Source organism: Protopterus annectens, chromosome 7.part0 (genome assembly GCF_019279795.1).
Source record: "Protopterus annectens isolate FY-2018-M chromosome 7.part0, PAN1.0, whole genome shotgun sequence".
In the NCBI taxonomy this organism is placed as follows: domain Eukaryota; kingdom Metazoa; phylum Chordata; order Ceratodontiformes; family Protopteridae; genus Protopterus; species Protopterus annectens.
In genome coordinates this window covers 325,604,532-325,627,782 of record NC_056739.1, presented here as the reverse complement: position 1 = coordinate 325,627,782, position 23,251 = coordinate 325,604,532, and the positions used below count along the sequence as shown (strand labels likewise).

Sequence of the window (23,251 nt, the reverse complement as noted above, 5' to 3'; positions counted from 1 at the left end):
CTCTCCTTATTCTGATTCTGATGCAGATGATTCGACTCCTTCTGCTTCTCCTCCAGAGGATTTTTCTTTTTCAGAGACTCTTAATTCCATGAGGGAACATTTTAAGTGGGAAGGTCAGGACTTCTCTGATTCCAGGAAAAGGCTTAGGGAATTTTTGCTTTTACCCCAGCATAGGCCCTTGGCTATACCTCCTGTTCTGGATGTTGTGGAAGATGTGTTTGCAGAGGCTTCACTTAATCCTGATTCTCTGCCTCCTGCTCCTGTTAAACCGGATAGGTATTACAGGGTGCCTGAGGCTCATAAATATCTTTATAAGAGTCCTAGGGCAGACCCAGAAACTGTTAGTCAGGGACCTAAGGGTGTCAAGGCCTCTGTTGTAAAAAATCCGGTTCCTCCAGATAAAGAGGCCAGAGCTTTGGATAGATGGGGAAAGAAAGTCTATACTTCTTCTACCCTAGCTGTGAGGGCTTTGAATTGCCAGTTTCATATGTTGAAATATCAAAACTATCTTCTTTCTCAATTGAAGTCTAAGGTGGATGCTCTGGCGGAAGGCATTGAGTGTAAAGAATTACAAGATTTGGTGCATGTTTCAGAGCAGGTGGGTAAGCATTCTTTACAATGTGGTTTTGATGCTGTACAGGCCTCGTCTAGGGTGGCTGCCACTGGTTCAGTTCTTCGCAGGCACGCATGGCTGAGGGATCAGAATTTATCTGACCATGTTAAGACAAGGATTTTGGATGCTCCTTTACAGTCTGATGTGTTGTTTGGTTCACCTGTGGAGTCAGTCTTGAAGAAAATGGAAGACAAGGCTAAGTCCATGCAGGCTGTTAAAGATTTTGTGCAAGTACAGCCTCCAAAGTTTAGTAGGAATTGGCCTGCTAAGGGGTGGACGTATCCTTCTTATGATTCTCAGTCTAGGGGTAGATCTAGACGTGGTAGGGGCAGAGCTCAGAGTTCTTTCAGACCTAGAACAGGGAGTTCACCTGCACAATCTTCGGGTGAGGGCAGGGGCCAGTCCTTTCGTAAACAGGCCCAATGACCTACCTTTTCAGCTGCCAGATCCTTCTTGCCTGGCAGCTCCTTTGGGAGGAAGGTTGGCATTCTTCAAGGAAAATTGGAATTTGATTACCCAAGACAAATGGGTATTGGATATCATACACCGAGGTTACAAGTTTTATTTCCATACCTTGCCACCTTTCAAAGGCATGCCGGACGTTCCTCCTCAGCAAAGACTAGAGGCTCACAAACAAATTTCTCTGCTACTTCAAATAGGGGCCATACAGCCGGTCCCCCTGCCAGAAGTGGGCCTAGGATTTTATTCTCGCCTGTTCCTAGTACCAAAGAAAGGGAACACGTGGAGACCAATCTTGGATTTATCTATCCTCAACACTTTTCTGGACATTCCCAAGTTCAAAATGTTGACGTTACAACAGCTTTTACCTCTGCTGGGCAAAGATCACTGGATGGTGACTCTGGATCTCAAGGAGGCTTACCTTCATGTTCCTATCAGGCTCAGTTGCAGAAAGTATCTGCGTTTTCGGGCTGGGACTTCTCATTATCAGTTCTCTGCATTGCCCTTTGGCTTATCTACTGCGCCCAGAGTGTTCACGAAGGTTCTGGCTCCAGTGATAGCTTTCTTCAGGCTAAGAGGAATACAGATCTATCCTTATTTGGACGATTGCCTGATTCTGGCCCAAGGAAAGGACGAACTTCTTCTTCATTTACAGTATGTGATAGCAGTGCTAAGATGCCTGGGGTATTCTGTGAACGAAATAAAGTCCAGTCTAGTACCCTCTCAGGACATGTGCTTTCTGGGTGTGAGACTGAATACAGCATCCCAGATGGCCTTTTTGACCCCGGACAAACAAAAGAATCTTTCTCTTTACTTCCATCAATTGTCTCATCAGTCCAGGCTGACTGCAAGGACAGTCCTTCAAGCCTTGGGGTTCATGGCATCTTGTATTGGTGCTTCCCAATGCCAAACTGCATATGAGGAAGCTACAATGGTATCTCAAACATGTATGGACACAGCACTGCCAAGATATGGACACTGTCATTCAGATAATACCTTGCATTCAAAAGGAATTTTTGTGGTGGGCTCAGGAATGTCACCTAAACAAGGGACTCTCTGTGACCCGGCCAGAGGCGAGTCAGATTCTAACGACAGATGCCTCAGACAAAGCTTGGGGAGCTCATCTAAATGGAAAGTGGGTACAAGACACGTGGCCTGCCAGACTACAACATCTGCATATCAACTTGAAGGAGATGTTAGCAGTCCAATTTGCATTAATAGCTTTCAAGGATTTACTTCTTCCAGGGCAGGTGTTGGTTCTAACAGACAACACAACTGTCATGTGGTACATCAACAAGCAAGGGGAACGCATTCTTATCCTCTATGCAGACAAGCAATGATTTTGTGGGAGACTGCTCTCAGTTTACAGCTAAATCTTCAGGCAAGGTTTCTGCCGGAGCACAGAACTCCTTAGCAGATGTGTTGAGCAGACAAATTATGGATCCCCACGAGTGGAAATTGGATCCTCATGTGTTTCAGAAATTGACAGTGTTATGGGGAACTCCAGACATAGATCTGTTCGCTTCTCCACTAAACTACCAGCTGCCAAAGTTTTGCACAAAAGGTTTCATCCCACAGCTTGGAAAGTGGATGCTCTCTCATTCAATTGGAGCAATCTTCATGTGTATGCCTTTCCACCTCTGCCTCTCCTCCCAAAGGTACTCCTGAAGGTCAGACAGGACAAGCCAAAGATGATTTTAATAGCTCCAGATTGGCCTCGACAGCACTGGTACCCATTACTGAGAAGTCTGGTACGGAGCCTCCATGGCCTTTGCCTTGATTCCACACCTGCTGTCTCAGGAGAACAGTCATTTACTCAATGTCAAACTTCACTCTCTACATCTAACAGCCTGGCATATTCTGTTTTAAACCCTGGAGGGTCTCAGCTTCCACAGCAAGTTTTGAATGTTATTTTGGAGGCCAGAAGGCCTAGTACAAGGAAAGTGTACGCAGATAAATGGAGGAGATTTTTATTTTGGAGTACAGCAAAGGAATTTGATGTTGCTAAGCCTAATTTAAGTGTGGCTCTTCAATATCTTACTGAGTTACTGGACAAAGGTTTGTCCTTCTCTTCTATTAAGGTTCATGCTGCAGCAATTTCTGCTCACTATGACTGTGACCCACCTTTGTTTTCTCATCCTTTGTTTAAGCAATTCCTTAGAGGGGCAAAGAATATAAGACCCCCACGTAGAGCTCCTACTCCTGCTTGGGATCTCAATTTTGTGTTGGAGAAACTCACTCTACAACCTTTTGAGCCTGCAGCTACTGCCGAGTTGAAATATTTATCATGGAAGACTGCTTTTTTGTTGGCCATTACCTCTGCAAGAAGGGTTTCTGAATTACAGGCCCTTATGGCTGTTCAGCCTTTCTTAATTTTCCATAAGGATAGGGTATCTTTGCGTACTAATCCTTCCTTTATGCCTAAAGTGGTTTCTAGTGTGGCTTTAAACCAAACTATTCATTTGCCTACTTTTTATGCAAACCCCCAAAATAAAGGGGAAAAGATTTTGCACACTTTGGATATACACAGGCAGTTGCGATATTATTTGAGCAGAACTAAAGGGTTCAGGCAGTCTCAGCAGTTATTTGTTTCATTTGCTTTGGGTTCTCAGGGCAAGCCTGTTTCAAAACAAACTATTTCTAAGTGGATTGGGTTTTGTATTGCTGTCTGTTATTCCCATCATGGTAAGGAGATTCCAGCTGGGATTAGGCCTCATTCCACTAGGGCTACTGCCACTTCTACAGCTTTTTTAAGGGGAGTGGCAACTAAAGATATTTTGGAGGCAGCTACTTGGAGTTCAGTGCATACTTTCTCTAAGCATTACCACCTTCCACTTTACTCTAAATCTAGGGCTGGTTTTGCCACTGCAATTTTACAGGGCATTTTGGCAGCTCCTAATGCTTTATAGTTTTGCCATCCTCCCTTACCTCTGCTTTGGGATTCTACCCATATGTAAGGACTGCAGCAATGTGAGATGAAGAACATAGTACAGTTTTGTACCTACCATAAATGTAGATGTTCAAGATCCACATTGCTGCAGTCCAATTTACCCTCCCTCCTTCCCCTCTGTAGTTAGAGGCGGTTGTGTGGTTTGGGTTGTGAATATTGTAAATTTTGTAAATAGGATTAGTGCAGGGGTGGTTGGTTTTTTGCTGTCTTTTGGTTTTGGCCTTTCTTTTTAGGGCCTTCTGACATCTGGGGCAAGAAAAGACTGAGGATATGACGTCGGTCATGCTCTTTTGTACCCTGACGTCCTGATGTCAGTTTTAAGCGCCTTGACCGACGTCAGCCTTATACTTTGGTATTCGGGCCGACCGAGGACAGCGGACTACCCCATATGTAAGGACTGCAGCAATGTGGATCTTCGAACATCTACATTTATGGTAGGTACAAAACTGTACTTTCTGAGGAAGAGGAGTCCACTAGTCCTGACTCTCCTTTTGAGGAGATTTCCTTTGAGGACACAATTTCCAGAATGTTGGAATTCTTCAAATGGGATTGTGCCCAGGTGTCTGAGGTTTGGAAAAGGTGTTAAGAGCTTTTGCAAATGGACTGTCACAGACCTTCTGCTGTTCCTCCTGTTCTGGCTGCTTTGTTGGATGCCTTTTCTATTGCATCTCAGGTTGCTGATTCTCACCCCCCTGCTCTCAAAAAAACTGATAGGTTTTAAATGGTGTCGGATGACTACAAGTTCCTTTATAAGTGCATATCAGCTGACCCTTCTGTAGTGTCTGTGGCATCTGACAAGCCGTCTAAGTTGCTGCCTTCTACAGAGTTGCTTCCTTCTGATAAAGACAGTAGAACTATGGAAAGATTGGGTAAGAAAGTTTATCCCTCAGCTACACTTGCTTTTAAGGCTGTCAATTATCAGACCCATATAAGATATAGTTTGGCTCGTCTTTCTGAAGCCTGGCAGGTTATTTTTGGCCTTCCTGACTTGGAGGCAAAGATTCTGCTCCTTTGTTAGGCACTTCTTCTCAAGTGGCTCACCGCTCTGTTAAATGCAGTTATGATGCAGCAGATGCTTGTAGGATTTTGATTCCATGTAGACACCTTTTTTTCCTGAGAATGTGCTTAGGGTCCTGCAGGAGGCCAGGAAACCCACTACTAGGAAATCCTACTTATCCAAATGGATATTCCTGGCTTTGGCCTCAACCTTTGCCTGCTGATGTTTAAGCTAAGTTGATAGATGCTTCTCTGGATAACAAGCATTTGTTTGGTGCTGCTGCTGATTTATTCAAGGCTTTACAAGATTTAAAACTTGTTTTTGTTTCTCCTGTATCTAAATTCCAAAGGAATTACCCTAATAAGCTAGCCTTTGTTCGTAGGCAGTCTCACCCTCCTCCCAAAGGTAAGAAGGGTGGTAGAAGGGCTTCCCCTGCTAAGGCTCTCTAGACTCCTGTAGCTCAGAAATCTCCTTTTCCCGTCAAACCAGTTGATGTCTGACTATCCTGTACTTCTCAGCCACATTCCTCTTTCTCTTAATTTTTTCCTGTCTCTTCCTGTGTGGATAAAGATTACTCAAGATGCCTGTTTTTATTCCCCTCATTTGCCAAGGTTGTTACATGGTCTGCAAATCTCTTCCCCTTTAATGGGCATTCCTCATCCCCCTCATGAACAATTAGCCTTTTTTCCCAGAGGTGCTTCAGGGTCTCTTGACTCAGGGAACTATTCAGGAAGTTCCAGTTTCTAAAAAGGAAAGGGGTTTTATTCCATAATGTTCTTGGTCCCCAGGAAAGAGGGCACTTGGAGACCCATTTTGGATCTCTCTCATGTAAACAGCTTTATTAAGGTTCCCTCTGTTCAGACGTTGTCCCTTCAAACCTAGTTTCCTCTGCTGCTTCCTCAGGTTTTTCTAGTTTTTTTTGGACCTCAAGGATGCTTGTCTTCATGTCCTTCATCCTCTTTTCAGGAAGTTGTTTTTTCCTTTTTGCTTCCTGGCATTTTCAGTTCTCTGCTTTGCCTTTTGTCTTCTCTATTGCCCCAAGAGTATTCACCAAATGCCTCACTCCTGTGATTCCTCTTTGCAGGCTAAACAGGGTTACATGTCTTTCCCTATTTAGACATACTTTTTCAGGCACCCTCTCCAAAGATTCTACTGCCACATCTCCATTTTGCCATTTCTCTTGTGCACAGCCTGAGGTTCGCTAAAAATTTGCAAAAGTCCTTCCTGACGCCTTCACAGAATCATGTGTTTCTGGGATGCAGGATCCAGACTGTTCCATTGGTGGCATTCTTGCTTTCTCCCAAGGCCTTAACTCTCATTGCCTTCTTTCAAACCCTACTCGCTCTGGCCTCTATTACAGACAGGGAATTTCTAAAAGCTCTGGGTTTCATGGCCTCCACCATTCCTGTGATCCCTCTAGCCAAACTCCACATGAGGAAGCGTCAGTGGTGTCTAAAGTCAGTTTGGCTTCAGCGCTCTCCTCCTCTAGGTTTCATAGTCCCTCTTCCTGCGTGCCTCAAGCTGGAAATTCAGTGATGGATTTGGCAGTTGTCACTCAATTCAAGGCTTCCTTTTCAACCCCTAACCCCATTCTCAGGAGCTGTTCACAGATGCTTCAGATGTGGGATGGGGGGGCTTCCTTCGGCTCTCTAAAATTGAAGGGCCTTTGGTTGCTTTAGCAAAAGAAAGACCATATCACTGTCAAAGAGAAAAGAGCTCTTTTGTTGTGTCTTCAAGCATTTCATCCTCTTTTCATTCCAGGGCTCCTCAAGGTACTCACAGATAATACCACAGTTGTGTGGTATGTCAACAAGCAAGGGTGGGAGCAAGATCTTATCTCCTGTGCAGGCTAGCACTTCGTGTGAGAGCTAGCTATCCACAATGAAGTGACTCTTCAGGCAGTTTACATTCCCTCAGATCAGAACATTGTGGCAGACTCTCTGAGCAGGTCTATATCACAATCCCACTAATGAATGCTTCACAGAGATGTATTTCTGGACATTGTCCACCAGTGGGGTACTACTCAGATCTGTTTGTCTTCCCTATGAACAGACAACTTCCTCGTTTTTGTGCCAGAGCCCCATGTCATCTGGTCTGGAAGGTGGACACCTCTTTTTCCTGGAAGGGGATGCTTCTTAATGCCTTCCCTCCTCTTCCTCTCATTCCAAAAGTTCTGTTCGAGATAAAACAGGATGCCCCAAAAGTCTTGCTGATGACTGCCTTTTGGCCCAGACAGCATTGGTTCCCTCTTCTTCTGCATTTAGCCAAGGGCATTCATCACAAGTTACCGTACAGGGTGAAAATGCTCACACAAGACAAGGGATCTCTCATCCATCCACACCTGTCCACTCTTCATCTGACCCTGTGGGTGTTAGGATTTTGATTCCATACAGATACCTTTTTGGGAAGACATGCGTATGGTCGTGCAGGAGGCCAGGAAACTCACTACTAGGAAATCCTACTTATCCAAATGGAAGAGGATTCCTGTTTGTTGTCTTTCTCATAACTTGGATCCACTTCCTGTGGATGTTCCTTTGGTTCTCTCTTATCTCTGTGAATTTTTGAATGCTGGGTTGGCATATTCTTCTGTTAAGGGCCAGTTGTCAGCCTCTAGCACCCCCTTTAGACTCTAGATTTGTGGCTAAACAATAAGGCATCTTTCATATTAGACCTCCCAGGAAGCCTATACCTCCTTCATGGGACCTTAACTTTGTTTTGGAGAAACTGACTCAGACTCCTTTTGAGCCTGTAGCTTCAGCTTCCTTGCAGCATTGTTCTTGGAAGACTGTTCTTTTGTTGGCCCTTGCTTCTGCCAGATGACTGCCTGAGCTTTAAGCCTTTATGGTGGTTCCCCCTTTTTAGTTTTCCATAAAAACAGGGTATCCCTTCATATTAATCTGTCTTTTATGCCCAAAGTGGTGAGTGAGTTGTTTCTTAATCGGTCTATTAATTTGCCCACTTTTATCCCTTCTCTGCAAACTGCTAGTGAGCAGGTTTTGTGCACAGTTTGGATGTGCATGGACAACTCTGATTTTATTCAGATAAGACTAAAGCTTTTCGTAAATCTGATCACCTTTTTGTTTCCTTTCATCCTAAATCTTTGGGATTGGCTGTTTCCAAGAAAACTATATTTTCTTGGATATCTAAAGCCATTTCTTTTTGTTGTTCTTTTCATGCAAGAGCCTTCTTTCTTCAGTTAAGGCTCATTCTACCAGGGCTGTGGCTTCTGGTGTTTGTTTTCAAGAGTTTAGATACTAACTGTATTTTGATACAGCTACCTGGATGTCTGTGCATACTTTTACCAAGCACTATAAGTTGGATATAGTATCCAGGGCTAGAGCTGGTTTTGCACGAGGCATCCTTCATGGGTTACTTCAGGGCTCTGCTGATCCTTTCTCCTCCCTCTCTTCTTTGAACCTTTGCACTCTCCCTATTGTAAGGAATACTGGAACAGTGAAATGGAAGGACATAGTACAGTTGTGTAAAATCTTACTGTAATGGTAGATGTCCTTCTCTTCATTGTTGTAATATTCACTCCGTCCCTCCCGCCCTCCTCCCCCTGGTTCTTTTCCCTTCTAGATGTGCCTGGTAACTCTGTAATCCTTTGACTGGTCTTCTTACTGGGGCTTTCAGTTCTGAGGATTGCATGTCTGGACATCACCTTTATGCCCTACTGTGTACGCAGGGAGCATACATGTGATGTACGGTGTACCCTTAGCAACTTAAAGGCTTTGGTATACTGGCCGGATGTTGAGCCACCCTTGACAGAATACTGCAACAGAGGAGAAGGACCTCTACCATTATGGTAAGATTTTACACAACTGTACTTTTCCCTTTCTCTGTGGTAGTGCATTATTCAAGTTTGTGTGTATAAGAAGTAGAGGGTGGGGGAAACCCAGTCACCCATGTGGGGCAGTGCAGGGAGGCTTACCATCCTGCACATATGCTTTATTTCCTGTTATTTTCTGGCTGCTACTTTGAAAAAGCAGCAGTAGAAGTGCTGTTTCTTAAGCTGGCTTTAAATAGCTTCGCAAGTGTTGTCAGTTTCAGTCTTGTGATTGAGGTTTGAGTTGAGGGATGTTTACATTGGACCATTGGTGAGATTGCTGTTGAACAGTGATAGAGCAGGGGATGAAAAGCAGGTATATGTGTATGTGAAACTGTTCTTTGCAGTATTTGATGCAAATCAGGGATTCTGGCTAATAAAATCAGATCAGCAAAGCTCCAGTCTGCAAATGTAATATTCTGCTAAGAAGGTAGCGATTCCTTTGACTTCCATTGGTGTTTCTTCATTACCAGAAGTGTTCAAATGAGCTGTTTTACATGTTGTTGAATGCTTGAAGATGTAAACATAACTGTTATATTAGTGCAATGTCAGGCAGAAGAACACCATAGTAAGACTGATACAGCTGCTTAATAGCTTAACATAATTTCAGGTTAATAAGAACAAGTGTAAAATAGAGTGAAGGGTCTCAAACATGGGTGCCTCCCAGAAATACAAGATCTGCTACTATGAGTCCCAACACTTTAAAAATGTAATTTAGGGAAAAAGGCAAATTCAATAACTTGTTGCTGTGCTTATGTAGTATCTTATGAATTTTAGGAATTACAACATAGGTAATTCAAGAAACCATTTGCCAGTGCCTTCCCTCTTGATATACCTTCCACTTCTAGAAGCATGAAGGTTAAATCAGAAATGAATTTGCAGATGTCCAACCATTTGTCAAGGTTCATCTTAAAGGTTGAGAAAGTATCATCCTGCTTTACATGTAAGGGCAGTTTGTTTCAGAGATGGGGTAGATGTTGAGTACTGTATATGTTAATTTCCTCTAGCACATTTTACTTGTATATTGTTGAAGAATTAGAAACTTTTTTCAAATGTTTGTGGAGCTGTTTATTTTAAGAAGAGATACAAGAGATCATGAAGAGCAGGGTCCTTCATAGAGGTCTATAAAAGACAGGGCTTTAAGCCTCTCTTGACAGCCAGGGTCCTTAGACCAGTAATATTTTTAGTTTGGAACACCTGGGATCCTTTGTGCTGTGTGTCTTGATTGATAGATGGGGTGGACTTTGTACTGTATAACTGGCTTACTCAGAGACAAATACAGTGCAATAGTAACTTATTTTGATTCAGATGAGATACTTTTAGATACCATATTTGCTATATAAAAGAATTTTCTGACTACTGATGATAAATGGTGGTCGAAGGAGAGAGAGTTATTGACCTAAGTCTTAAGATCCGTGACTACTATGTTTGTTTGGAGTGGAGTACTGGTTATGTTATAAGTTGTATATAAGAGGAGTTTAGCAGATGTGATGATACTACAATTTTTTCATCTAACTTTAGGCTTTTTTTAATACACCATTAGTTTAAAAGGGTTAGATGTTAATTTTCATCATCATCACTGCTGCGGGACCCTAAACTACGTGGGTTGTATCCTGCATAAAATGTAATATCAGGTTAGCTTCCAGAGCTTTAGGGTACATTCCATGCACCCAAACCATTAGTCAGCTCAAGCTTTGCTGACTAAAATTTGGTTTTGTGTGCTAGACCCTTCAGAACTTTCCTGTTGCAGAAGACTGTGATCCTCTGTGGGTTTTCAAGCATCGAAGGGTGGCTAATGCTCCTCCCTTTTGAGGGGTAACTCCTCAAATTATTTTTTTTACTTGTGAAAGCTAACATTTTCTTAAAAGCAAGTACTTTTAAGCTAGGAAAAAGCATTTTTGTTGACTGTCTAGTGACTTTTATGTACTTTTAAAGGGGATCATACTTTTTTGTGGTAACAAGTTATTTAAAACTACTTTTCTGTGGACAAACTGTTTATATTTTTCTTTTGGGGTGGCTGGGGAAAGGGTTTAAAGTGGTCTTTTTTTTTTCCTGTGGAAAATAAATTACCTTTTTTTGCTATTTTCCTGTTTTACCAACTATTGCTGCTAAGCTTCCCTAGGAAATAGAGGATTGTGAAGGTACAGATGCAGTTTTTTCTTCTCATGTTTTTGATTCATATTCTGAGGAGAGTGCGGTGTCTGGTTCTCCCTGTGAGGGTTTCTCTATCTGTGAGACTAATACTAGGATGAGCTATTGCTTTCAGTGGGAGAATACTGAGGTCTGTCATTGTCGTAAGAAAATGTTGTGATTGTTACAGTTGGAATTTTTAGAACCCACTTCTATTCCTTCAGTTCTGTCAGGCATGGAAGAAGTTTTTTGTCAGACTGGTGGTTTCTATGACCGCCGGCTGCCCCTAAGAAAGCAGATAAATTTATTTAAACTTGGTCTTTTTTTTGTTAATTCTAATCCTTTTCTTTCCGATAAGAATGGAAAAATGTTTGATAAGGTTGCGGGGAGAGTGTATGATTCTGCAACTTTATTTAGAATTCTAAACTCTGAAGTTCATATGAAGGTTATCCTAATTAAAAAAGTATGAGGAGTGTTTTGTCTTCAGATTCCTCTTGTGAGGAAAAATCAGCATTGTGTAGTTCAGTTTCTTCTATTTCTCAGATTATCACTCATTGTTTAAAATGCATTTATGACTTTGCAAATACTACTTCCAGGGCTTTGGACACTGGTAGTGTTTTAATCAGGTTTGCTTGGCTGCATTCCCAGAACCTCCCAGAAAATGTTAAAAATGAAATTTTGAATTCTTCCTTGAATAGAGATTTAGTTTTTGGACCTGCTGCTCCAGAGGAAGGCATGTGATGAGAAAGAAAAGCTGATTCAGGAAATCTCACAGATTTTTACGCCCTCCATCTCCAAGGGATTCTCTGCTCCTTTTTCTAGCTTTGGTAAAAAACAAAATAAGCAGTCTCAGTGGAATGCAAGTAAGCAGAAATTTAGAAAGCAGTGGCAGGGAGGTTCCAGAAAGAAATCAGGAACTCCTCAGAACAAAGGACAGTCAGTTCATATTGACTCTATAAGGCCCTTGGCCCCCCTCCCATCCTGGCAGTCCCATTATTCTTCCAGAAACGCTGACTTTCCATTTCTGTCTGTGGCAACAGATTGTTTCTTTCATGTAGGCCCTGAATGTGATCCATCTAAGCCACAGATGGCAGTAGCACAAATTTCCTCTTGTTCAAGAGATTCCTCTTTATCCACCAGACCAGATTATTTTCTTTTGTTCTGTTTTACATCGTATGCTGTCTCAGGGGTGTAATAAAAGCTGTTCCCCAAAGCCAGTTACAGGACAGATTTTACTCAAAAATGTTTTCAGTGTTAAAGGAGGAAAATTCATGGAGACCAGTTCTGGATTTTTCTTTTCTGAAGATAATGCTATCACTTCACAACCTATTATATTACCTTACTCATTTGAGTTTTCTAGTAATGTTAGATTTAAAATATGCATAAAATCATATTCCTATATATCTTGATATCAGGCATTTCTTAAGCTTTTGTTCATGTGGTTCACATTATCAGTTCTCTCTGCTTTACCATTTGGGTTATCCATGTTCCCAGTGTCTGTCTCTTGTGATAGCCCACTAAAAGCTGCAGGATATCCACATTTTTTCCATATTTAGATGAATGGATTATCTTTGCAGAGGCTTTTACAAAGTTGCAGGAATCCCTCTTTTGGGTCAGAGATCTCGAAACACAAACTAGGATTCCAAGAGAACATTCAAAAGTCTTACCTGACTCCATCTCCCAGGATTATATTTTTTGGCTACCAGCTAGACACCTCAGTGCAAAGCACTTTTCTTCCACAGGAAAAAAATAGATCTATATTTAGATATATTTTGTGGGTTGTACACTCAGGCTGTCTCGGCGAGATAATATATTAGGAATCTGGGTCTCATGGCATCCATGATTTTAATGATAACACTTGCAAGACTTCACGTGAGAAAGATACAATGGTATCCAGAATATTTTTGGTCCCAGCATCAACATGCATTATCATTTCAAATTCTATTTCTGGGATTTGTGAAAAGGGGAATTCAGATTGCAGAGATATCAAATTTCTCCAGGTCTCACATTCTCCCCTCATGCTCCAAAGTAGTCTGTTTCAACGGGTGCCTCAGACTTTCCTTGGAGAGCAGTGTCAGTGTGTATAAAAGTGCAGGGTCTTTGGGACAAAAAGACAGACCAAAACACACAAACATAAAAGAGATAGCTCATACGAATTCATTCAACTCTCGGAATAATCTGTGGGCCACAGGACCTCCTCAGGTGTTTACAAACAATATTGCCGTGATGTGGTACATAAAAAGTGTGCGGGGAGGACCAAATCTTAATCCCTGTGCAGACTACACATATTAGCATGGGATATAGCTTTATATCACAGTCTCACTCTGCAGATGTCTTTTTTTTATCTTTTTTACATTTATACCCTTAAATTTCCTTTTTCTCTCTAACTGTTTTACCTGTACAGGTTTTCTTATTAACCACAATCCAGTTTATATCGTCTTCATCACTAAATTCTGAAATTACTTCAACATTTCTATCCGGTTCTTTATTCACTAACTTCATTCTCTTTTGTCGTTATTATTTATTCTTTTTGTTTTATCTTATCTTTTTTTCTTTTTCTTCTCCTGCTTCTTTACTTTCTTCAAATTTATTATCACTTTCTTTTTCTATTTCTTTACAATCTATTGCTAAATGTCCTTTTTGTTTACATTTGTAACATTCCAACTCACAGTTTTTGCCCATTCTGCATTTTTTCCACAAATGTAACACCCTCTTTTTTCATAATTATTCACAAAGTGTCCCTCTTTTACACATAAATAACATGTTCTTATTTGCCCCAGTACTTTACCAAGCCTCAGTTCCCTTCAACGTTTATAACACTTGGGGTATATGTGTATGTGTGTGTATATATATATATATATATATATCTATATAAAAATCTCATTTTCCATTTTCAGAAAGACAGTGCTATCCCAGCCCCCCTCATCTATAAACCCGTCATTATATACTTTTACAATGTCTAACAGTTCTTTACAACTTTCCTTCATATATGTGTTTTTATTTAAAGTGTAACTTTCTATATTAGTACAAAGTTGAATATATAACTTTTTCTTCATTTCTCTAAAACCAGTCTTTATCACTTATTCATCCCATAGGTTTCCATTTTTCCTTTTCTGAAATTCACTAATAAAGTTCTCCATGTTTTGCACAGTCTCATAAATAATGTCACAAAAAGTTTCTTTATTTATAAGAATGAATGCTTTTGCCTCTTGAATTGTAACAGCCACAGGTAAAATAATATTGTCCCATACGTCATACCTGTTTAGTGCCACTTTGTGTTTATTTTTCAGTCTCACCACTATTTTTCTTTTGTTTAAATTCTCAAATTCATCTTTCTTCTCTTTCAGTGCACTAGCTACTTTCTCGGCATGTGGCTTCTTTTTCTTCTCCTTCTTCTCTAGAATTTCTGCTGTGTCACGATTACTGTAACTGAGTAAGAGAAGATGTTCATCGTGTTACACTGCTGCAGTCATTACACTTGGGTTATCCTGCCATCAGGCGGTTCCCCAGTCGGCCTGAGTTTCAAAGTCTTGGTCCGGTGTTGGTTGCTGTCACCTCCTCCCTGACGTCAGTGCGACAAGGGTATATAAGATGCAGCCGACGCCATTTTCTCCAGTCTTTCTTGCCGCACGGTGCCCGAAGCAAAAGCAGTTCGCAAGTGCCGGTCGGCCGTCTCCTGAGATTTTCATTCCGAATCCAGAACCGAAGTCTTCTACAAAGCTAAGTACCCCGTTGGGGAAACTTTTTCTTGCCTCAGACCAATGTCAGTAAAATTTAATAACTGTATTTCTTGTGGGAAGCAAATACCTCATAAGGATTTCCATTCTTATTGTATCCCATGCCTAGGCCCAGACCACGACATCACCGGTTGTCGGTTTTGTGCTAGGTTTAACAAATGCACTATTAAACGTCGATTTGATTTTGCCCGACATTATTTTGGTAGAAAATTCAATTATACCATGCGGTCGGAACTTCCGACGACCAGAATACATAAAAAGTGCAAAGACAAGGATAAGCATCTGAGGCCCGAAACTGACAACGAAGCTTCTTCTAGGCCAGTTGCCGGTTCTCCGGTTTTCAGCGAGGCGCCTTCGCAGCCTGTGACGACCGCTTCTGTAGAACCACAGGCCGCCTCTGACTCCCACGTTGAGATGGCTGGGCCTTCGGACGCACATGTTATTCAGCCTACCGAAACTAACCCTTCAGCGGGATCCGGAGTGGCTGAGCTACCCGCAGCTTCAGAGGGTGCTTTCAAACCTACTCAGTTAAGCATTAAACCCTCTGCTAAGTCTAAGCCTCCTTTAAAAACAAAGAAACAAATACAGCATTCTCCAGGACAGGCCTCCATGCCTAAGAAGCAAATGCTCAAAATGGCCGAAGACCTAATCACGCTGATCAGGGGGTCCCATCCCCCTCCTGATAAAAGGCCTAGATAGGATGCAGACTATGACTCATCCGACCAGGTGTCCATCTCTTCAGATTCATCCTCAGACCTAGGATATTCTTTACCCCCTTATGAGGATTCTGATGCTGAGGAGTCAATTCCATCATCCTCTCCACTTGAGGACTACTCCTTTGGGAAAACCTCAAGAAAAGGCTCAGATTCTTCCTCTTATTACCTCAACACAGACCCCTTGCTATTCTGCCAGTGTTAGATATTGTGGATGATGTGTATACTGAATCCAGCTTAAATCCTGATTCCTTACCTCCAGCCCCAGTTAAACCTGACACATACTATAGAGTCCCTGACTCACACAAATGTCTGTATAAAAGCCCTGTTGCTGACCCTGAAACTATTTCTCAGGGAGCCAAAGGGGTTAAGGCCTCATCAGCCAAAAATCCAGTTCCCCCTGACAGACATTCCAGAGCATTAGACAGATGGGGAAAGAAAGTATATACGTCTGCAACTTTAGCAATGAGAGCCTTAAATTGCCAGTTGCACATGCTAAACTATCAGCAATTTTTACTGTCTCAGTTGAAACAAAAAATGCTTCCAGATTCAGATCCTCCTAATTTTAAAGAAATGCAGGCTTTATTGCATGCAGCTGAACAAGTGGGAAAACATACTTTGCAATGTGGTTTTGATTCTTTAGAGGCCTCCTGTAGAGCAGCAGTTACAGGCTCTGTCATTAGAAGACCTGCTTGGTTAAAAGTACACAAGTTACCAGATCATGTTAAAGCAAGATTATTGGATGCACCTTTGCAGCAGGATGTGTTATTTGGAGTTAAGGCAGAAGAGGTATTAAAGAAAATGGAGGATAAGGCAAACTCTATGCAAACAGTGAAGGATTTCTTACAGGTTTAGCCTCCTAGATTTAGCAGAAATTGGCCAACTAAGGATTGGTCCTTTCCAGTTAGAGACGGACCTCAAAGGGGCAGATACAGACGTCCAAAAGGTAGAGTTCAACCACAAGGTCCTTGCATGCCTCGACAATGGGTTTCATCAGGCCAGAAAGAAGGGAAGACAGGCCCCAACCATATAAAAAGCAGCCCCAATGACTTCCCACTACAGCTGCCAAACAACTCTCTCTTGGCAGCTCCCTTGGGAGGAAAACTGGCACTTTTCTATCACAATTGGCATATGATCACCAAAGACAAATGGGCTCTCAACATTGTATCTCAAGGTTACAGGTTCCACTTTCACACTCTGCAAAGGTTAAAAGGAATGCCAAATCTGCCACCAAATCAATGGGCAGAGGCTCAAAAACAAATTACAGCACTCATGGATATGAGAGCTATTCAAAAGGTACCACCAAAGGAGCAAGGACAAGGATTTTACTCAAGACTCTTTCTGGTTCCCAGAAAGGACAAAGCCTGGAGGCCCATTCTGGATCTTTCTTCTCTAAACACTTACCTGGATGTTCCAAAATTCAGAATGTTGACACTACAGCAGCTTCTTCCCATGCTGGGCAAGAAAGCTTGGCTCGTGACCTTGGACCTCAAGGAGGCATACCTGCATGTCCCTATCAGACAAAACTGCAGAAGATGCCTCGGATTCATAGCTGGTTCAATGCACTATCAATTCTCTGCACTGCCCTTTGGCTTATCTACTGCGCCCAGGGTCTTCACAAAGTGTCTGGCACCAGTAATTGCATTTTGCAGACAGAAAGGAATTCAAATGTATCCGTACATGGACGACTGCCTGATTCAAGCAGAGAGCAAGGACATTCTTCTAAAGCATCTGGCGTTTGTAAAAAAGTTATTAAGTTGCTTGGGGTACACAGTAAACGAAAAGAAATCAAAACTAGTGCCCTCACAAGAGATAATATTCCTGGGTGCCAGCTTGAACACAATGGGCCAAATGGCTTATCTCATGCCAGACAAGCAAGGACAGCTGACTCAATGCTTTCAATTGATGGCAACAAAGACCCAACTCCCTGCAAGAAAAATTCTGCAGGCCTTGGGTTGCATGGCATCTTGCATACTACTAATTCCATATGCCAGACTGCATATGAGGAAACTACAATGGTACCTAAAGAATGTATGGTCTCAACAATGTCAAAGTTTGGAAACAGTTATACCACTAATTACTTGCCTTCAACAGGAGTTTCAATGGTGGGTTCAAGCTTGTCACCTCAACAAGGGACAGCCTTTTACTCAACCCACAGCCAGGCAAACACTGACAACAGATGCAGCAGTTTACACCTGGGGAGCACACATGGCAGGCAAATGTATTCAGGGCAAGTGGCCCGCAGAACAAAGGCATCTTCACATCAAGCAAAAAGAGATGCTAGCTGTACAAAATGCCCTTATAGCTTTCAAGGACCTGCTGCATCCAGGACAACTACTACTAAAGACAGACAACACCACAGGTATGTGGTACATAAACAAGCAAGGGGGCAGTCACTCCTACTCCCTCTGCAGACAAGCCATGACCTTGTGGAACACAGCTCTAAACTATCAAGTCATCTGCAAGCACAATTCCTGCCAGGAGAGAAAAACACACTGGCAGATGACTTAAGCAGAAACATCATGGATCCCCACGAATGGGAATTGAATCCACAAATATTCAGAATGATAACACAGAAATGGTGGAGCCCGGACATAGATCTGTTTGTATCCCCAATGAACTGCTAGCTACAGAAATTCTGCACAAGGAGTTACCATCCACAAGCATGGAAAGTGGATGCCCTCTCATTCAGCTGGAAAAACCTACAAGTATACGCTTTCCCACCACTACCTCTCCTGCCGAAGGTACTCATAAAAGCCAGGCAAGAAGAGCCAAAGGTGATCCTGCTTGCACCAGACTGGCCACGCCAGCACTGGTACCCAATCTTAAAGAACTTAGCACAAGGACCTCCTTGGATTTTGCCTCAAATCCCACATCTGCTGACTCAGCACAACAACCAGATACTACACAGCCAGCTAAAGACCTTAAACCTAGCTGCATGGAAGATTCCTTAGTCAAGCAAGCAATGCCTCTCTCCAATGCTGTTATGGATGTCATTCTGGAGGCCAGAAGGCCTAGTACCAGGAAAGCCTATTCAGATAAATGGAAAAGATTCTGTGCCTGGAACCAAGCTCACAGCCTTGACCCTCTTGTCCCAAACATTCCTCAGATACTACAATATTTAACTGAGATGCTGGACAAAGGCCTCTCCTTCTCATCCATCAAGATCCACGCCTCTGCCATCTCTGCTCATTACAACACGGATTCACCAATTTTCTCTAATCCTTTGCTAAGACAATACCTAAGAGGGGCTAAAAACATAAGACCGCCCCGTAGAGCACCTACTCCAACTTGGGACCTCAACTTTATTTTGGAAAAATTATCTTTACCTCCTTTTGAGCCAGCTAACACAGCAGAATTAAAATATATCTCTTGGAAAACTCCTCTGCTCCTGGCAATAACATCAGCATGAAGAGTTTCCGAATTACAGGCACTAATGGCAGTGGAACCTTTCCTCATTTTCCACCAGGACAGGGTGTCTTTAAGAACTAACCCTACGTTTATGCCAAAGGTGGTATCCAGTGTGGCTCTAAACCAAACTATTCACTTGCCAACTTTTTATCCAAAACCACAGCTTTCAGAAAATCTGAGCAATTATTGGTAGCATATGCTGCAGGAGCACAGGGAAAAGCCATTTCAAAACAGACTATTTCAAAATGGATAGGATATTATATACGTTTCTGCTATACACAACATGAGAAACCTGTACCTAGCAGCATTAGATCTCACTCCACCAAGGCAACAGCCACTTCAACTGCCTACCTCAGAGGAGTACCTACCAAGGATATTTTGGAAGCAGCAACTTGGAGTTCTGTACATACCTTCACCAAGCATTACCATCTGCCTCTATACTCCAAATCCGGAGCTGGCATCGTCACTGCAGTGCTGCAGGGCCTTATAGCCACCCCTAATGCCTTATAGAACCAGCCACCCTACCTCAGCTTTGGGATTCTACCCAAGTGTAATGACTGCAGCAGTGTAACACGATGAACATAGTACAGTTTTGTACCTACCAAAAATGTAGATGTTCGAGTGTATACACTGCTGCAGTCCAGGTTACCCTCCCTCCTTCCCCTCTTACTTGCTGGTACGTACCTATGTCTTCTACCCTTTACTACCTATGGGTAGTATTTGCTGGTAGCTGAAAGTTGTTTGCTTTTCTTATGTATGTTTTATTAGCAATTTGAATTGCCTACCTATTTGGGGGCACCTGACATCTGGGGCAAGAAAAACTGAAGAAAATGGAGTCGGCTGCATCTTATATACCCCTGTCGCACTGACGTCAGGGAGGAGGCGACAGCAACCGACGCCGGACCAAGACTTTGGAACTCAGGCCGATTGGGGAACCGCCTGACGGCAGGATAACCCAAGTGTAATGACTGCTGCAGTGTATACACTCGAACATCTATATTTATGGTAGGTATAAAACTGTACTTTTCCTGATGCCCTGGCCAGATTTCTTGTAGGAGAGCAACCACCATCTTGAGCCTCCCCTGAAAAGAGGCTACTAGCCTAGTGCTACAGACGAGGTCTGCTTCCTGTTGTGTTGTGATGCTGAGCAGTGATACCTCAAGTACCTAATAAGAGTCTGCATTTGCCTGTTGTGTATTGTGTTGTCATACCATGAGACAGTGTTTGGTGGGGTTTGAGTAATTTTGTCTACTTTGAGCTGCTGAGCAGTGAAAATCCACTGATACCAAATGTAATACCATGAGTTGTGCTGTGCTGAGGTGTTTGGTGAATTGTCAATACCAAAAACACAGCCAGTAGCCAGAATCCTTAAAATGATGTTCGATTCTGATGCAGGGGATGAAAGAGCTAAATCCGTGTGGCTGTACTGTTATTAATAAATATAACATCATTTTAAGGATTCCGACTACTGACTGTGCTTTTGGTATTGAGTGGTCGATTTTAAACACAGCGTTTGCTCCTTTTAGTAGTGTCTGGTGAATTACTGTCAGTGTATATGATGTTTTTCACTTTAGTGTATTTTGTATATTTAAGAATTTGCTTTTTTTCTTTTGGCACCCGGCCCTTCTCTTCTATCTTGTGTGTGTGTGTGTGTGTGTGTGTGTGTGTGTGTGTCTCTGAGAGAAATTGCAGCTTTTATTAATGCAGCAGAAAAATAAATGTTTTTGTCTTATGTGCTCAGAAGGGAGATGGGGAAGTCATTTGCATTCACAAGTGATATAACCCCTTTTGAATCTGTTTCCTTTTGAAACCAGAGGTCTGTCATCTGGTCCCTGGTCTGTAGTAATGATTCATGAGTGAGGTAAGTGATCCTGAGATACTCTCCTTTCCTAACACCCAGGGAGAGTCCGACAGGTAAAAACTGTGTTATCCCTTCTGCTCTTCAAACTGCACTTCACTGCCTAGGCAGATAAAAACAAAACTAGGTCATTTATAGAAGCAGGTAGCTTTCTTGTCCTTGCCTAGCAGTTACATATTCAGAGCTGTGCTGCACTCTGCGAATAATGTGAATTTGTGCAAGCCTTTTATCTCTGAGTATTGCACATTGAGCTGTAGTGAAGAGTGGATGCAGGTCACATTTCTACATTATTTATTATCTGAACAGTATTGTGTGATTAGGTCACTGCATAACTGTGGTCAACAGTCTCAGATTAACTCTTCTGTGTTTGTCTTAGGACAGCATTAGGTAACATCTTGCGGTTACACAGTGAATTACTTAGTGGGCCTTGGTCTAAAAGTTACATCAGTAGTTGCCATTTTTTTAATTACTTAATGGGCCTTAGTGTAAAAGTTACATCAACAGTTGACTTTGCTTGGAGCACTGAGGTCACAAAATGCAACACTTTGTTTTCATTATAAACAGTGCCTCTTGCATAAGGTATTTTCATTGTTAAAATACATTGTTCTGTGAGGCTGTCTTCTTTAATGCATTTGTGATGCTTTTTCTCTTTAGGAAGTGTGTATAAACCTGTGTAGCCCCCAGCTGCAATGTATATAAACTTGTGTAGCCCCTAGCCCTCCCAGCTACGGTGTATATAAATGTGTGTAGCCCCCAGCCCTACCAGTAGTACTCTTCTGTCAGCTGCTTTTGTGGTTCACTTAAGATTGAAAGAGTGAAAAGAGAGCCTGCATCGACAACTTGTTTAGAAACTTCCAGACTTTGTTTTTACTCACACACTTTTTTTCTCTTTTTAGCCCAAATCTCATTCATGAGGACTGCCTTCACCAGAGGAGCCACCCAGAAGACAATTTTGAATTCTGTTGCCATGGACTGTCTGGATCAGATGCTGGACTTAGTGTTATTTTTTTTTCTAAACTTTATATTATAGAATTTTTTTAACTATAAAAATTATACCTCAAGACTCTTTACTTGTTATCCTGCTGCTATAAAAAGAAGGAGTGAGAAGCTGATTAAAATGCAAAACCAGACCATTGTAGTCTTTGTGAATTCTTCACTTGGAATTTACCTAAGGAAGTTATTAATGATCCTGGAGCCCCGACATCTAATTTGAGATTGTACATCTCCAGCTGCAGGATGTGTAAGAGTTTAGCTGTGGATGTTAGAATTGCGCAGTACATTTTTTGTCGGCATTCTCCACCCGTAATACACTCCTACCTCCTCATTTCTTTCTTGCCAAAAAAAAAAAAATTTATGAATGGTCCTAGGCTGATATGATACAAGTTAGAAGGTTCTTCTTCCTTTGTGGAGATTAACTGGACGTTTGGAACTGAGTCACCTGTACAACTGAAAATTGAAAAAAAAAGTACATAACTTGCTGTTCTGTGCTATAAAGTTGTCCCCAAAGCACCATAAGTTAGTTATAAGTTTTATTTTGTTCTAACCCCAACTGGCCTGATTTGGGGGAAGACATAGTCACTTTTTTTTTTTTTTGCCTGTGTTCTTTCTCAGAATATCCTGTATGCTCCAAATATGTGAATTTCATGCCTTGCCCTCTCATATGAGGTCTTTGAATTTTGTCATTTATTTATTTACTTATATTTGTTGACCGGGAGTGTCCGACTGGATGTAGGTCCATTTTCAGCGGAGGCCCGGGGAGAAAAGCTCCACAGTTAAAATAAACGGACAGTAGTTACATTGGATTTACATAGCGGTTAACAATTTGATTAACATAGCAATTAATTACAAACATAGTTACAGATGAAGAACATAGTACATCAGTAGACAACTAGAATCTTTATCTGCGAAGTACATAACAGACATTAACAATTGTTACAATAAGAAGTTCCTGCTGTATAATAAGTACTAGGCTTATGAGCATCTGAGCTTGCTATAATCAAGGTAGTTAGTGGGGTGGAAAGAAAGGTAGTGGTTGGATGGGGTGGGTGATGTTAGAGTGGGAGTTGCAAGGGCATAGCCAGCATGTTTTTAGGTGCGGTTTTAGTAAAGTTTTGAAGTGGGTGCATGATGGTACGGAGGTAATTGTGGGTGGGAGGGAGTTCCATAATTTGGCTATGGCGCAAGAGAATAGTGCTTCACCAGCAGAGTTATTGGCTTTAGTGATCTGCAAGTGATTTTTGTTGCTGGATCTTAGTGGTGTGGTGGTGCGATAGGGTTGGAGTAGATTCTGGAGGGATGGGACATTTAGTGGATGGTTTACTAGTTTGTGGGCAAGTGAGAGTTGATACCATTGAAGGAGGTGAGGGAGTTCAAGCCAGCCCAGTTCATCAAGTGAGAGACAATAGTGACTACGGTAGGATGCCCCTGTGGCGAATTTGGCGATTTTGTTGTAGCAGGTCTCTAGCTTATTTAGATTGCATTGCCTTAGGTTGGTATATATCGGAGAGGCATAAAGTAGGGTGGAGATAAGGTGGGAATTTGCTACTGAAATCTTTGC

The 23,251-nt window shown here is 42.0% G+C and overlaps 1 protein-coding gene across 3 annotated transcripts in view; it reads left to right on the top strand.

Moving 5' to 3' along the window:
* Nucleotides 1-21,824, top strand: part of ATXN7L2 (ataxin 7 like 2) — a 326,007-nt gene extending 304,183 nt beyond the window's left edge. For all 3 annotated transcript variants that reach the window (XM_044076878.1, XM_044076879.1, XM_044076880.1), the window contains exon 11: nucleotides 21,591-21,824. In XM_044076878.1, the coding sequence (XP_043932813.1) occupies nucleotides 21,591-21,608 (18 nt within the window). In that variant the 3' untranslated portion in view covers nucleotides 21,609-21,824. The remainder of the gene's footprint in view (nucleotides 1-21,590) is intronic.
* Nucleotides 21,825-23,251: the final 1,427 nt, after the last annotated feature.